This window comes from Chelmon rostratus, chromosome 10, assembly GCF_017976325.1.
Source record: "Chelmon rostratus isolate fCheRos1 chromosome 10, fCheRos1.pri, whole genome shotgun sequence".
In the NCBI taxonomy this organism is placed as follows: domain Eukaryota; kingdom Metazoa; phylum Chordata; class Actinopteri; order Chaetodontiformes; family Chaetodontidae; genus Chelmon; species Chelmon rostratus.
Window position 1 is genome coordinate 9,401,929 of NC_055667.1, and position 13,689 is coordinate 9,415,617.

A 13,689-nucleotide genomic window follows, 5' to 3' on the forward strand; every position below is an offset into this window, starting at 1 on the left:
TAAAACATGATGTATTGTTATACTGTAACTACCCAACAGCTTATAAAATTCAAAATTAAAATATTAAATTAACTCCACCTTGGCCATCTGCAACATTAAAATGTTGTCTACACTTTAAAGCATTGGTCCTAAAATAACATGCTATGAATTCCGAAATAATGTAACAGGGGTGGCAGGGGCCATTGCTGCATTACGAATATTTATTTGTACATTTCGCTCATAATAAGTTTGCGCTTTTACATGAGTAAATGTTTTAATGCCACCTTACTTTTATTTTAAATTAAATAGTTATACATTCCTTTTCTGCTATTTTTTTCGAGTAAAAGATCTGAATGATCATTCCTGCAGTGATTGTCTTTTTAGAACTAGATGCTTGTGATTGTGTTAAAGGTAACTTCTTATTTTTCCCATATCACTGAAAGCAGCACGGGTCTCAGTTTCCGTCGTCGGCTCAAGTAGTACGCTGTCCCGTTTCTTGTCTCGCGAGACTTTGCGACGTGTTGCAAGCGGGGTGAAATCTCGGGAGCTGTGTGAAAGCAAGCGGAGAGAGGAACAAACAGCGTGAAGATTTAAAAACGTGCATTTAATAGACGGCGTTCCTGCAACGTTTTTGCAAGAAGGCAGTCCCTTAACTAAAGATTATTTAAAGTTGTTTGACGACGAAAATATTTTAAGTAGCCCCTCTTTTCGTAACTTGGGACAAAGTTTTAAGTAGGCTGCACGACTCGGAGCACCTCAGAGCATAAAGTGAAGTCGGTGGTCGGCAGTTGGTTCTGCAGGAATGTCGCAGAAAGAGAGACCCGAGTTTTATCGACAAGACGTCAACAAGACGATATGGGAAGTCCCGGAGAGATACCAAAACCTGTCTCCGGTTGGCTCTGGCGCCTACGGATCAGTGAGGTAAGTCACTTTTTATGGTAGTTTGAGACCGTGCGTGTAGCCGAGTCACCCAACTTAACCTCCATTCATTTATGCGAGGCCTGCGCAGCAGATGCTAAAGTTAGGTTAGCTCGCCCCGATTGTTGGCTAGCAAGGTGGAGCCACAATGTGCCCTTTCAACACGAAAACCTGTTGACTTGTTGTCCGCCTCGTTTCACCCACACGCAAAGCTTGTAGGCAGCGTGTTTAACTTCACATATGTTCACACAAACCCCACTGCAGGACACCGCTCCTCCACAACTGTCGAGAAAGTGTGTTAGTCGTTATCTGATCAGTGGGCTTGTTACAATTACACAACTGACTCATAAACGAGTGAGTCTGAGTACTCACGCACTGTAGCTTCAGATCCTGTTTCCAGAGCTTTCTTTCATGTCAGGTCTTTTGGGGAAAAAGTAGATTCAATCTACATTATCGTCGTTAAATCCCACCAACAGGTGATCTAATCCGGCTAAATTAGGGTGAGGTCAACAGCTGTTGTTGGGTGTTGCGAATGTGTTTTGAAATATTACAAATATGGTTTTGACTCACTATACCTTCATATTGATGATGTGACAGTACTTCTGTTATTGGTGCTCTCATATAGATATTTGTTATCTATCTCTAAGTAAGAAATATTTCTAATTTTCAAAGAGGATAGGTGTTTTCAGTTTTTTGGTTACATGTAGAGTAGTTTAATAAAGTTAGATTCATACTTCATAACTTCATAACTTCCCCAATTAGCAAACATGCTGATGTGAGGATTTGTTGTTTTTCTGTTTTACAGCATTGTAAATTGAATATCTGGCAGTTTGTGACTGGTTTTCTGACATTTCATAAGCAAAATGATAACTCTCTTAATTGTAAAAATAATTGACAGATTGGTTGATAATGAAAATGATTTAGTTGCAGCCTGTGTCCAGACAGTTGTATGACTTAATGGTAATACAGCCAATAAAACCAGGAAATGGCACGTTCCCTGGTCATACAAATCCCAGGTGGTAAGTAGTCTCATCAAAATATCAATATCATTTCAATCGAGCTTCCAGCCTTAATGAAAACATCTCCTTCACTGCTCATCTTTTCTTCTTATCTCTCTACACTGAATGTTTTCAGTAATGGTAAAGAAATTTGCATTTACGATGGAGACAGGATCATGCCTCTTGATTTTTATATTTTTCTTTCTTTCTTTTATTTTTAAGAACACTTGTAAGGTGGATTTCCTTAATGCTGCTTTGTGGCTAAACTATAAGCTTGCCTTGGATCAACACTTTGTATTGGTCTGGTGATTAAATAGGTTTTGCTGATACTATCTAGGACACAACATTGTCAGCGGTACACTTGATTTAGTGGGCAGATGTTTGTTTTGCAAATGAAAGCGGGCAGCTGTGCTGTTGCTGGGCAATAGGATAATCTGTTGCTGGTCAGATTACTGTCCACTCATCAGTGCATTGACTGTGTTCTTTTTTCTTTTTCCAAGCTGTATACTGGCTTTTATTGTCAGTATTACCATGATGCACTCTACCCTAAATTTACTATGAATATCTCAAGTTTGTTAATACTGGACCTGCACATCTTTAAATGGTGGGTCAGCTAAACTATGTTGTGCAATGTTGAGATGGCACATACTGGAAAAACTGACAGTATATTGAAAACGCTACTACTAATAATAGCATCATTTAATGGTGGAGTGAAATTGACTCATTAGCATTATGTAGAAATGGATTGGCAAATGGACTGCATTTAGACAGTGTTTTTATCCAAAGAGCTTTACAGTTTGTCTTGTATTCACACACACACTCACACACATACCTATGGCAGGTCGCTACCATGCAAGGCACTGGCTTAACCATCAGGTACAGTTTCAGTGTTGACATGTGGACCCGAGGAGCCGGGAGATCAAACCACTAACCCCCCGATTAATGGACAACCCACAATATGATTTATATCTAATTATCAAAGCAGAAAAAGATGAGATACCTTCAGAGCAGTCCATGTCTGTGTAGCTTCATGTCTTATTGACACATAATTGTTTCCTTTAAATGTTTATTGTTTGTTTTTTGGTTATTGGTTATTGGTTGATATGGAAAGAAAATACGGTATGTTTCTGTTTTTCATTCCTGATCACAGTCGTTACTGAGTCTGAGCAGTAGCATCGATAAAAGCAGTGGGTGACACCAATTCCCCAGTCAGAAAACCATGATACCATAAGAAGAGGGCGCATACCTCTAAATACATATAAAATACACTGATGGAAACATGGCTACAGATGACTGGTGAGGTGAGCTGCGCAGGAGGGAGTATTTACTTTAGAGACAGTCAGCCTTCGGTGTGCAGGACAGGCTGCAGGGCTGCTCCCAATCTGCTGAGAGATGACATTTTCTGCTGATGTCGCCCTTTTTACTCAGCCTTCACCAGCTCTTACTCCACCTAATTTGGTTTTGAGCGCAAACTCAGCCCATTCTGAACCCAAATGGGTTTTCTCATCTGACTAAAAATGACAAGCTTGTTGTTCATTTCAGGTTCATTTCTAGTTCAAAGTGTTCAGTAGATATTCAGCATTTCAATTTTTTGTTTTCTTTTTTACTGTTAATGAGTTCATGCTGACAGTAAATGTTTGTATGTAAGTAGGGTTATGGTGACAAGTGCATTACTACTAGTGAGCCTTGAGCTTACATGTTTGTCCACTTTATTTTACAGTTCTGCTTTTGATGTGAAGACTAGTTTGAAGATAGCTGTGAAGAAGCTCTCTCGGCCGTTTCAGTCCATCATCCACGCAAAGAGAACATACAGAGAGCTGCGGCTGCTTAAGCACATGAAACATGAAAATGTAAGTCGACTTGTTTCTGTTCCCTTTGTTCTGTCTGGTGGTGCGTGAGTGTTTGCTCGTGCAGTACCTCTCAAAGTGTTTGCTGCAGTTTAATTAAGGTTTCATTTGCTGCCTCTTGTTCTTTGCGGTGTTAACTTGACGTTGGTTTTCATATTTACAGGTGATTGGCCTCCTAGATGTTTTCACACCTGCTACTTCTCTTAAGGAATTCACTGATGTGTAAGTTAAATGTGCTTTGTTTAAAATAATTACCTTCATCCCGAGTTTCCCTCTGCCCTTTGGCTCGGGGTCACCTCAGCAACACTCATGCATGATTTAAAAACAGTGTCCAACAAACGGCAGCCTTTAGTTTCTCAGCAGCAGACAATAGTGGCTGTGGCTGGGAAACACCTGGAGACAGGCCAGCTGACTAAACACGCAGGAACATTTCTAAGCTTGTTGCTCTGTTAGTCGTTCACTCTCTGGCTGCAGGAGTTATTTCACCAGCAACTTCCTTCTCTTTGCTTCCTGCTTTCTAAAACTCACTGTATCTGCTTTGCTGGCAAACAGGTAGTTGTTGTTTGTTGATGTTGAAAGTTGTTAGAACTGGGAAGTGGACAGCGAGACGGTGACTCAGTCGTCAGACATGCGTGCTGCCTCGCTCGTCATGTGTGGAACGTCTCTTCCCTAGACACACTGAGCAACTCGTAGCAAGATCAGATTTTGAGGGATTTCAGTCGACAGCCAACAAGAGAATGTATTTCAGTTGAATACTTGGAGACGCATTTCTGTTCCTCACTCACATTTGATGTCACTCTTAACACACCCCTGTATGGAAAATAGTTCCTCAGGATTTGACTCATTCTGTTCTGGAGCAGCCGAGGAGAGGGCAGCGCAGCACGCAGAGACCCACTTCATGTCTGAGGCCTTGGTCAACAGCATTGGGAGGATTATTTCTGATGCCTAACACGGATGTCATTCTGTGTGGGAGAAAACCCACATAAATGCTGGGAGAGTACATAAAACTCCCAAGACCAGGACCCAGGAACTTCTGGGAGACAGTGCTCCCTGGTTTTTAACCCTGGGAAACTGCAATGACTGTAAAACAGCAAGTGATGCAGATCTGAGCTTAGTCATAGCTGCAGATGAGGATATGTGGTTTCAAAGGATTTCAAAACCTTTTCCACTTAGTTTTGCATCTGCAAATCAGCTGTTTTCACTGCTGCTAAGCAGTCATCCGGTTCATTAAAACTACAGAGTTCATCAGTCAGTCTGTGCAACACTACACTCGTTAACATTTTTTTTTACTGTGTAATAGGGTCTTTGCTCTTTTCCATAAAGGTTAATGTTTTATTTCATTCCTGTTGACTGTCAGACAGGATGCACATACGTCATGAAAATCCAAGTATTACGTACCGTCTCTGGCAGTCATCAAGAATTTTACTTCCTTAAAGTGTACTAAATTCTGATGTTAGTGGAGGTGCTGTTTGTTTCAGGGGAGGTGGTGCACACTGCAGGCAACCACCCATCTGTGCTGTGCCACATATGCAGTCTCATGTAGGGATTAGTTGATTTAACATTGCAGCCCTTGCGAGTTGGCATCAGAAATGCTATTCAGTTAAACATTATTATTTTATTAATGTGCACATTTAAGTTACAGGACAATGTGCAATGTTGATAATATAATGCGTTGAAACTTCCACTGTTAGGAACATCCCTAACCTCAAGCCTCCCTGAGCACCCAGACTGGGTTGTGTTTCAGGTGCATTCATGCCTGTATTGAGAGCTGTCCACTGTCAGATCACCCAAGATACATTTTAATGTAGAAGGCCTCAGACCTTGACAGCTGTGGCTGGTGCAGGGTAGTGAAGTGTGCTGAAGTTTGCCTTTTTTCCTCAGTCATATCCCAGAATAGCCTCTCTCCCATGCAGTGTGTCTACATGACCTTTTCATATTTGACATGAAAATGGGCTCTAATAACAACGTTGGGAATTATATATGTTTTTGTAAAAAGGATTTTTCACCTGAAAGTCTGTTTACTGGTCACGAGGAGTACCATTGCATGTGAAAAAAGACTGTATACAGCCTTTTGTGGCTTCAGAGGGAGCTGTGTGAAATCTGATAACTTGCCTCAAGTGATGTCATTTGAGAAATCTTGGGGTGTGGAGTCGCTTGAGGCTGGTGGCCTGAGGCGGCATTAGCCATTACTAGCATAAAACACTTGAAGCCACGACCAAACTGTCTGCAGTTGAATTGCACTGTGGGTAATGTAGGCGGCTGGTTTTGACAAGGAAGAAGAATGTGTGCAATAAAAAAGATGGTGTCTAGTTTTGCTGCCTTGATGTTTCATACTTTTTTTTAATGAGTCTGATGATGTTACAAAGGTGTAAGGCTAAATCAGTTGAGTACTGTTTTAATGTGTAGCCTTTTTGCGGCATATCCCAAAGTGAAACGGTAGTTTTGCATGAAAACATACTTGAACTTCCTCCTCACACTTTGACCAGTGGAAGCTGTGTTTGCAGTTGAAATGGAGAGCCATTCTCCAAGATTAACACAATATCACGGAAGCAGTACACATGTAGACCTTTGGGTGACTGGACTCCCGAGAGAAGGGAAAAATAGAAAGAAAAAGCTGGCGAGAGAATCGGTGGGTGGTGTGGAAACAGAGACACATGCAGTTTTTCTAACACTCTGTGGAATAATAAATGCCGAGTCACTGGTTGTCAGAAGGAAACATGGCTCCCTTTATCTGCACATCTGCTGGGACATTGTAAATGTTCTGAACGCAGTATGATATCCAGGAAAAATCTGAGATATGCAGGTGCTGTGAGTGTGGTTCCCCTCGGCTCTAAAAATACAGACTGAGTCACAACGCTGTGGTGCAGCTCCTCAGCGCTGTTTCTATAGGAGAGAGGAAAACAGAGGTCACTATTTATATCCCCTTTTTTTTTCCAAGGCGGGTGAACTTTAGAGTGTCTCTGTGTCCCTGTGTGCTGCTGAGAACAAGTTCAAGCGTAACCAGGTGCTATTTTAAGGCCGTGCTCTCTGCTGCGCGTGAATAGAAGAGTATTCATGAAATGGGTATTTGTTGAGCAGCAGACTGACGGAGCAGCACATGGCTCTGTGTATTTTGGCTGTGAATCTGCCACTGCAGCATCCTGCTCTCGCCTTCTTCCATAAGTGCTGTTCGGGCATTTGAAACAGCTCTGGGATTAGATTTGAATTATCCACTGATGCAGTCCCCTTAAGCCCATCTATCTGGGTTTGTTGTTAAATTACATTCCATTTGTGAAGGGCTTGGCCTTTCAGTGCCTCTGGAGAGAAGTGAGAGTGAAAAGAAGTAGCAGCTAAACCGGTTTAAGCTCACGCAACCATATGGGAAATTAGTTTCAGACTGCAAACAACTGTGGAAACATTTGTTGGAAGTGCAAATATATTAATTTATATCCATCTGGCTTTTTGTGGAGCATGTGTCTATTCAAACTCTGATGATAGTTTGTTTTGATTGGCAGGTATCTTGTGACTCACCTAATGGGGGCAGATCTCAACAACATAGTGAAATGTCAGAAACTCACAGATGACCATGTGCAGTTCCTTATATACCAGATCCTCAGAGGGTTAAAGGTGAGGTCATTAAAGGAAAAGTTTGACTTTTTGTGAAATACGCTTAATTGTTTTCTTGCCAAGAATTAGATGAGAAGATGGAATCCACCCTCACTCTGTCTGCTTAGCTTAGCATAGAGTCTGAAGTCTCTGCTGACTGTGGTTTGTAGTTTTTATGCTTAAAAGTTTTTGCAGATCCAGGCTAGCTGTTTTCTCCTGTTTCCAGTCTTCATGCTAAGCTAAGCTAACTGCCTCCTGTCCATAATTACAGACATCAGAGCAGACTCGATCTTCTCACCTAACTTTACAAGAACGCGATTAAGCGCGTACCCCAGAGTGTTCAATCAGTGGTTTCTGTGTTGTACTGCAGTGCCTCTCACTCCTTGTGTTGTGATAAATCAATACATCTTTAAATTGATAATGTAACTTTATGCACATGTTCTCCTCCATCTCCCCAGTATATCCACTCAGCAGACATCATTCATAGAGTAAGTGCCATGTTTGATTTTTATCTGACAGATAAAAAAGTGTCAGCGTTTATGACATCTTCCGCTTGGCAGAGTTGGGCCTGTGGCTTGTGCAAACACTGAAGGGAAGCCATAAACGGGACCTTTGCTTACACACGATGCTAATGATGTAATGCTTTTTATTTTAATGCTAACAAAGAAGTGACAGATTTGTTTTCACTTCTGAAAAGTAGGAACATTTCTCCAGAACAAGATCACAGATGCACTGTCAATGAAAAATTCTGCTCATTAGCTAACTTCAATTACACTTAATTGTCGTTGATGACTTTCGTCCCTGCAGGATTTGAAACCGAGTAATCTGGCGGTGAATGAAGACTGTGAACTGAAGGTCAGTGAACTGCTGCTCTCTTTTAAAACATTGAGTGCACAAATGTGAATGTTTTGCAAACAACTCACTCACTTCAATTGCTCCCAGATTTTGGACTTTGGTTTAGCGCGGCACACTGATGATGAGATGACTGGGTACGTGGCCACCCGCTGGTACCGTGCCCCAGAGATCATGCTGAACTGGATGCACTACAACATGACAGGTGGATGACATTAAAAAGCTCCTTTCATCTTCCCCAGTGATTTTTTTTCCACCTATGCATCATGATGGCAAAGTTGTTCTTAATACTTGTGTCCTGCTTTCCTGTGTTTCAGTGGATATTTGGTCAGTGGGGTGTATAATGGCAGAACTCCTCACTGGAAGAACACTGTTTCCTGGCACTGACCGTATCCTTTTCGTTTGAAAGTACAGTGCGTTCAGAGCTCGCATGGCTGGTGAGACTCTGACAATCCATTTTGCATAACAAATCATATAGGTTAGATACAGTTGGGGAAGTTCTGATTGGTGTTTTCTTTTGCCAGCACAGTAGCAGAAACATATCTGCAATGCTTCACTTCTGTTTCCTCCTATAAAAATCAGCCTTTCTGCTTTTCTCTTGCAACATGACGCTGCCTGAGGTGACTTTTTTTTTTTTTAAATTATTATAAAAGATGTAACACAGATAGTACCACTCTTCCCTCTGGCTTGACACATACCCTTTGCTCTAATGTTTCCACTGGCGCACTTCAGCTCTTTCTACACCGTCAGTATGCATCGTTGGCTTGGGTCCACTTTCTGCCTGTGCGGCTGCCAGTCTTTGTATGGGTCTATCAATCTGCGGTGTCACTGCTCAAGGTTTTGTTTGTCTTCCTCCCTCCCGCCAGTGTTCTCAGACTAACGGCTGAGCTTGTAAGTTAGTGTACAACAGGGCTGTCCACTGTCTCCCTTTTTTCTCCGCTTGCATTTCAAACACTTCATGTTCTTCTCTGTGTAGATTTATGTGTAGGCCTTTTTCTTTCTCATGTGTGAAATGTAAAACAAATACGGTGAAATTGAATACTGAGTTTTTAAGTGACATAAGGAGGATGAAGACTGCCATGTCAGATTACAAGTTCTCCCTTGTCCAGCATCTGGTCTTCCTTTACCGTGTGCCGGTAGACATTGATCAGTTGAAGCTAATCATGCTGCTCGTCGGAACACCAGGGCCCGAGCTCTTGATGAAAATATCTTCAGAGTCTGTGAGTTCACAAAGTTACACAAGGTTTTTCTCTAACCAGTGTTCTGCTCTGATCGTGTCACTCTGCTGTGCAATAACTTGGTGTAACTGCTACCTAACTGACAGCATGTTTTCCACCGTTCAGCTTTGTGGGTTTGAGACTTGCCTTTCCTCCTCTTTAACTGGGTGAACTGGGGTATGTTTGATTACGACACAGGTGATTGAGCTCTGACCTTCACTGACTGACTGTAACCTCAAGTATTTTGTTGTCTTTCCTCTAAATCTGCCAGTGCCTCCTTTTTTTTAACTACCTTTTTTTTGTCACATTTTGCTTCAAAGCTTGAAGTTTGCTTTTCAGCATAACATTGCAGTGCATCAAGAGTTGAGCCGCTCAGTGTTAGATTGAGAAGCAGCTTCTTAACCAACTCTGCTCTGTCGCTATACTCCCCTTGACACAAGCTTCATAGATATAAACCAGCTTCAGCAGATAATGCGTCTGACAGGAACGCCCCCAGCATCTCTAATAAGCAGGATGCCCAGCCACGAGGTGAGCAGGATCCACGGTTCTAAAGAAAGCAACCTTTAGAGCAGACAGCAGACCGGGGAGGGAGGACAGTCAGACCTGCTTTCACGCGTTTTCTTTGCTTCTGAAGCGGTTCAACTTTTGGCCTAGTATCCTGTGTTTATCCTGAGTGTTAGCCCAAAACAAAACAACAGTTTTCCATACTAACATGTCCATATATAGAATAACAACAGTAGTAATATTTTAACATGTCAACATTGAGCTATGTTAATCTGTATTGAACTATTTAAGTGATAAGATAATGAAGGCGATAAGATGCGCTCTAAGAATCAGTTGACTCAGTCTGCTTTGGTCAGGTGGGATGCACGGAGCAGCTTGACCTCTCGGACCCACTACCACCCAATTAAGATTTTGGTTTTCCAGTTTAATCACAGTACTTGTGTGGTGTCTGACACGCTTGCTGCATGCGATTGTAACAATGATTGTCAGAAGTGGCTCTGAATTAAAATTAGCTAGGCTAAACTGTTGCTGATCAAAGTCGATACTAACAGCATTTTCTGTGCGAAAGGTGCTTTGTTCTGTGGTTTTCTCTCCGGTTCTGTTGAACATTTCATGAAACCTGCTTCTCTCATGTTTTTGTGTATTTGATATTTAAAAATTGTCAGTCTGCAACCTGCACTTTTTATTATACACTGAGAGGTTTATTGTAACTAAGATTATGAGTGGTCTTTTTGTTATAGGTGCTGAGTCTTCAGTCACACAGGAGGCGAAAGCAGGGTCCTTCTTTTTACAGGGTTTCAGTTGTTTAATTTTTAAACAAAAAAATCGGATGTATCCATTTACTGTGTGTGCTTTTGGTATTGAAAGGTATTAAAATAGAATTAAAAAATCCTGATGAAAATTGGAAATTAAAAATCATCTTTGCGGTGTTATATTTTAACTGGACGCCTGAAAAACACCACAGCGTTTTTCCTCCTGCAGCCCCCGATTCCGATCACGAGAAGACCTGCTGTTGTTAGGCAACATGCAGGGCTGCCATCCATATGTTTGCTGCAGGAAATAACGCAGCTGCATAATGCTTTTGACCGTTTGTGTCTTATTTCATTTCCATGGCAACAGACTAACAGACCAGAAAACGTACCTAAAACATTAAGTGTCTCACAAATACGGCATTCCTCTATAAAACTTTGAGTTCTTTTGTTTATGCCCCTTTAATTTGTGCCATAGGTTGTCAGGATACAGGGCTGCTCCTCGTCACAGGAGGACCTTGTTTACTGTAAGCTGCACTGATCAGTGTTGTCATGAATGAGGAAACACAGCAGCCTTTGTGTGCATGGGGACATTAAAATATGGGTGAAAATATCTTAGTGTTAACGTGCATTCACCTCTGTAGATAGAAATGTAATAAGTGGGCAGAAATGATTGGATGCAGGTAGCTACAGTGGACAGAATCAGTGGCATGAAAATGCTCCTGATGTGAGCATTATGAAACAGGCGGCACTGAATGTGGGCGACATGTTGCTGCTCGTGGGAGCTGACATTTGATTTACTGTGTTTATTTTCCCAGGCCAGGAACTACATCAGCTCCTTGCCACACATGCCCAAGAGGAACTTTGCTGACGTGTTCATTGGAGCCAACCCACAAGGTAATACCAGAGAAAAATCTTTCTCAGCATCAGCCGTATTGTGTCATGGTCCAATCCTTGCTAATTGTATTTAATTATTTATTTCGAAATTCCCCACAATAGTTGTGGTTTTTCTGTGTGGGTAGTACTGGTTTAAAATCAAATCTTTGCCAAAGCTCTGACAGGACGCTGAGATATTCAATGGATCTGTTTGAGATTTACAATGCTGACATGTTTTTTTTTCAAGCTGTGGACCTGCTGGAGAAAATGCTGGTTCTGGACACAGACAAGCGGATAACTGCAGCCGAGGCTCTGGCTCACCCCTACTTCGCTCAGTACCACGACCCCGACGACGAGCCGGAGGCCGAGCCATACGACCAGAGCTTTGAGAGCCGCGAGCTGGAGATCGAAGAGTGGAAACGTAAGCCATTATTCCACAAAAACTCTCATACTGACAAAGAGAAATCTGTACAAATCTAATAAACACAAACCCTGACGAGTGCTTGAACATTTTCTCGTTGCAGGATTAACCTACGAGGAGGTGTGTAGTTTTGAGCCACCCATCTTCGACGAGGACGACATGGAGTAATGAGACGTGCCACCCGCAGCGACCCCAACCTCCTATAGTTGAAAACAACCTCGAACGTGTGCATTAGTGTTAAACGAACTCTCCTCTCCTATTCGAGCGCCTGGCAACCTTCGGCAGTCATTATTAACCGAGAAACGGTGTCTTGTAAGGTGATCATTACCAGCGTGGGGGAAAGGAAGAGTTTGACCAATTATCATTATTTTTATTTATGAACCACTAATGTTGATGGTCTGTCGCTGGGAAATATCACTTCTTGCCATTAGCTGAAATTATTTTATATCCTTTAGATTTTTCTTGTTTTAAGACTAGACTTTGATGACTCATCACTGTGACACTGAGATGCTGAAACGCCTGGACCTACAGCTGTGCTATTTTGTGTTTCAAATTTTTCTATTGATTAACTTATAAATAAGCTTTTTGTTGTCTCTCAATTGAAAAAGGATTATGCTGGTCTGCCACTCACCCTGCCAAGCTGTCACACATAGCACTGGGTCACATGTATTTGTAAACTGAGTCTTGATTCAGTTATCGCCATGATTGTTCTTATATTTAAAAAGAAATCACTTTGAAGGGTTTCATATCTGTGACAGTAGATTTTATGTTTTTAGGTATTTGACAATATGAGAAATGTGCCTGTTCTGTGTAGTCACTGACCTTTTAGTGCTCACCGACTGAACTTCACACATTTCAATGTTTATTTGGATAGTTTAGATGCTCTGTGAGACTCATACATATTGTGGCTGCACAGAATATTTGAGCCTGTGCCGTTCAAGTACAGCGCTATTCAACAAGGCACCTAAATAGGAAAAAAGATATTCATGCGTACATGCTCTGCTCAAAAATTTGTAAATATCTGTGCCATATTTTTTAAAATCTCTGACTTGTTGTCATTATGTTATGAAGCAATCATTTTTAGTCTGTACATCAGTTAGACTTTGTGTGCGTTTGCGAGAGTGTGTTGTTGGTTTACAGGAATTTTGAGTGTCATGCTAAAACCTCTAATAGATATACTGCTTAAATGTGTAAAAGAGGGAGTTCAGATGTATTTATACTTTGTGGAGGTGGTATTTATAAACAACAATCAAAAGATCCCTTAAACTATTTTCAGTCCTGCAGAGTAACTACTATCTTCAGTCCTTTGTTTAACAAAATAAAGACTTATTTTCAAGAGAAATGCATTGTTTTTTCCCCCATTTTCTCTGCAGCATTTGTTATTTGCAGTTTTCCAAACACCTTTCTCCAGCAGATTTCACTTGGGAATGAATCAATTGATGTGGATGATTTTTATTAAGAGAACGTTCTCTTAAGCACCTACAATGATGAAGTGCTCTACCTGCTCTGCTAAAGGGTTCTCGAGCAAAACACTAATGAACAGAAAAACTACAAAATTCAGTAAGATATGTATATATAACGCACTTGGTCTTAGGATTAGTGACTACTAACCATCTTTGTGTAGGAGGTTCAGCACTTTTTTCAAAAGAAAAGTTAGTGTTGCCTTTATGTTCACTGTCTAATCCTAACCCTGATATTATCAGGTGATAATAACCTAAAATATACCATTTTGAAACACCACCT

General features: G+C 41.3%; 1 protein-coding gene across 2 annotated transcripts; it reads left to right on the forward strand.

Annotated features, from left to right (window-relative positions):
- Positions 1-505: 505 nt before the first annotated feature.
- mapk14a (mitogen-activated protein kinase 14a) lies at positions 506-13,282 on the forward strand. Of its 2 annotated transcripts, none has more exons than XM_041946184.1 (12): positions 506-900; positions 3,616-3,745; positions 3,906-3,964; positions 7,237-7,348; positions 7,786-7,815; positions 8,135-8,182; positions 8,270-8,384; positions 8,497-8,568; positions 9,320-9,399; positions 11,468-11,546; positions 11,773-11,946; positions 12,050-13,282. In XM_041946184.1, the coding sequence occupies exons 1-12, from the start codon at positions 782-784 to the stop codon at positions 12,112-12,114; spliced, it is 1,083 nt and encodes a 360-aa protein (XP_041802118.1). In that variant the 5' UTR covers positions 506-781; the 3' UTR covers positions 12,115-13,282. The 2 variants fall into 2 exon arrangements, with proteins under 2 accessions (XP_041802118.1, XP_041802119.1); XM_041946185.1 differs by lacking the exon at positions 9,320-9,399 and adding an exon at positions 9,845-9,924.
- Positions 13,283-13,689: the final 407 nt, after the last annotated feature.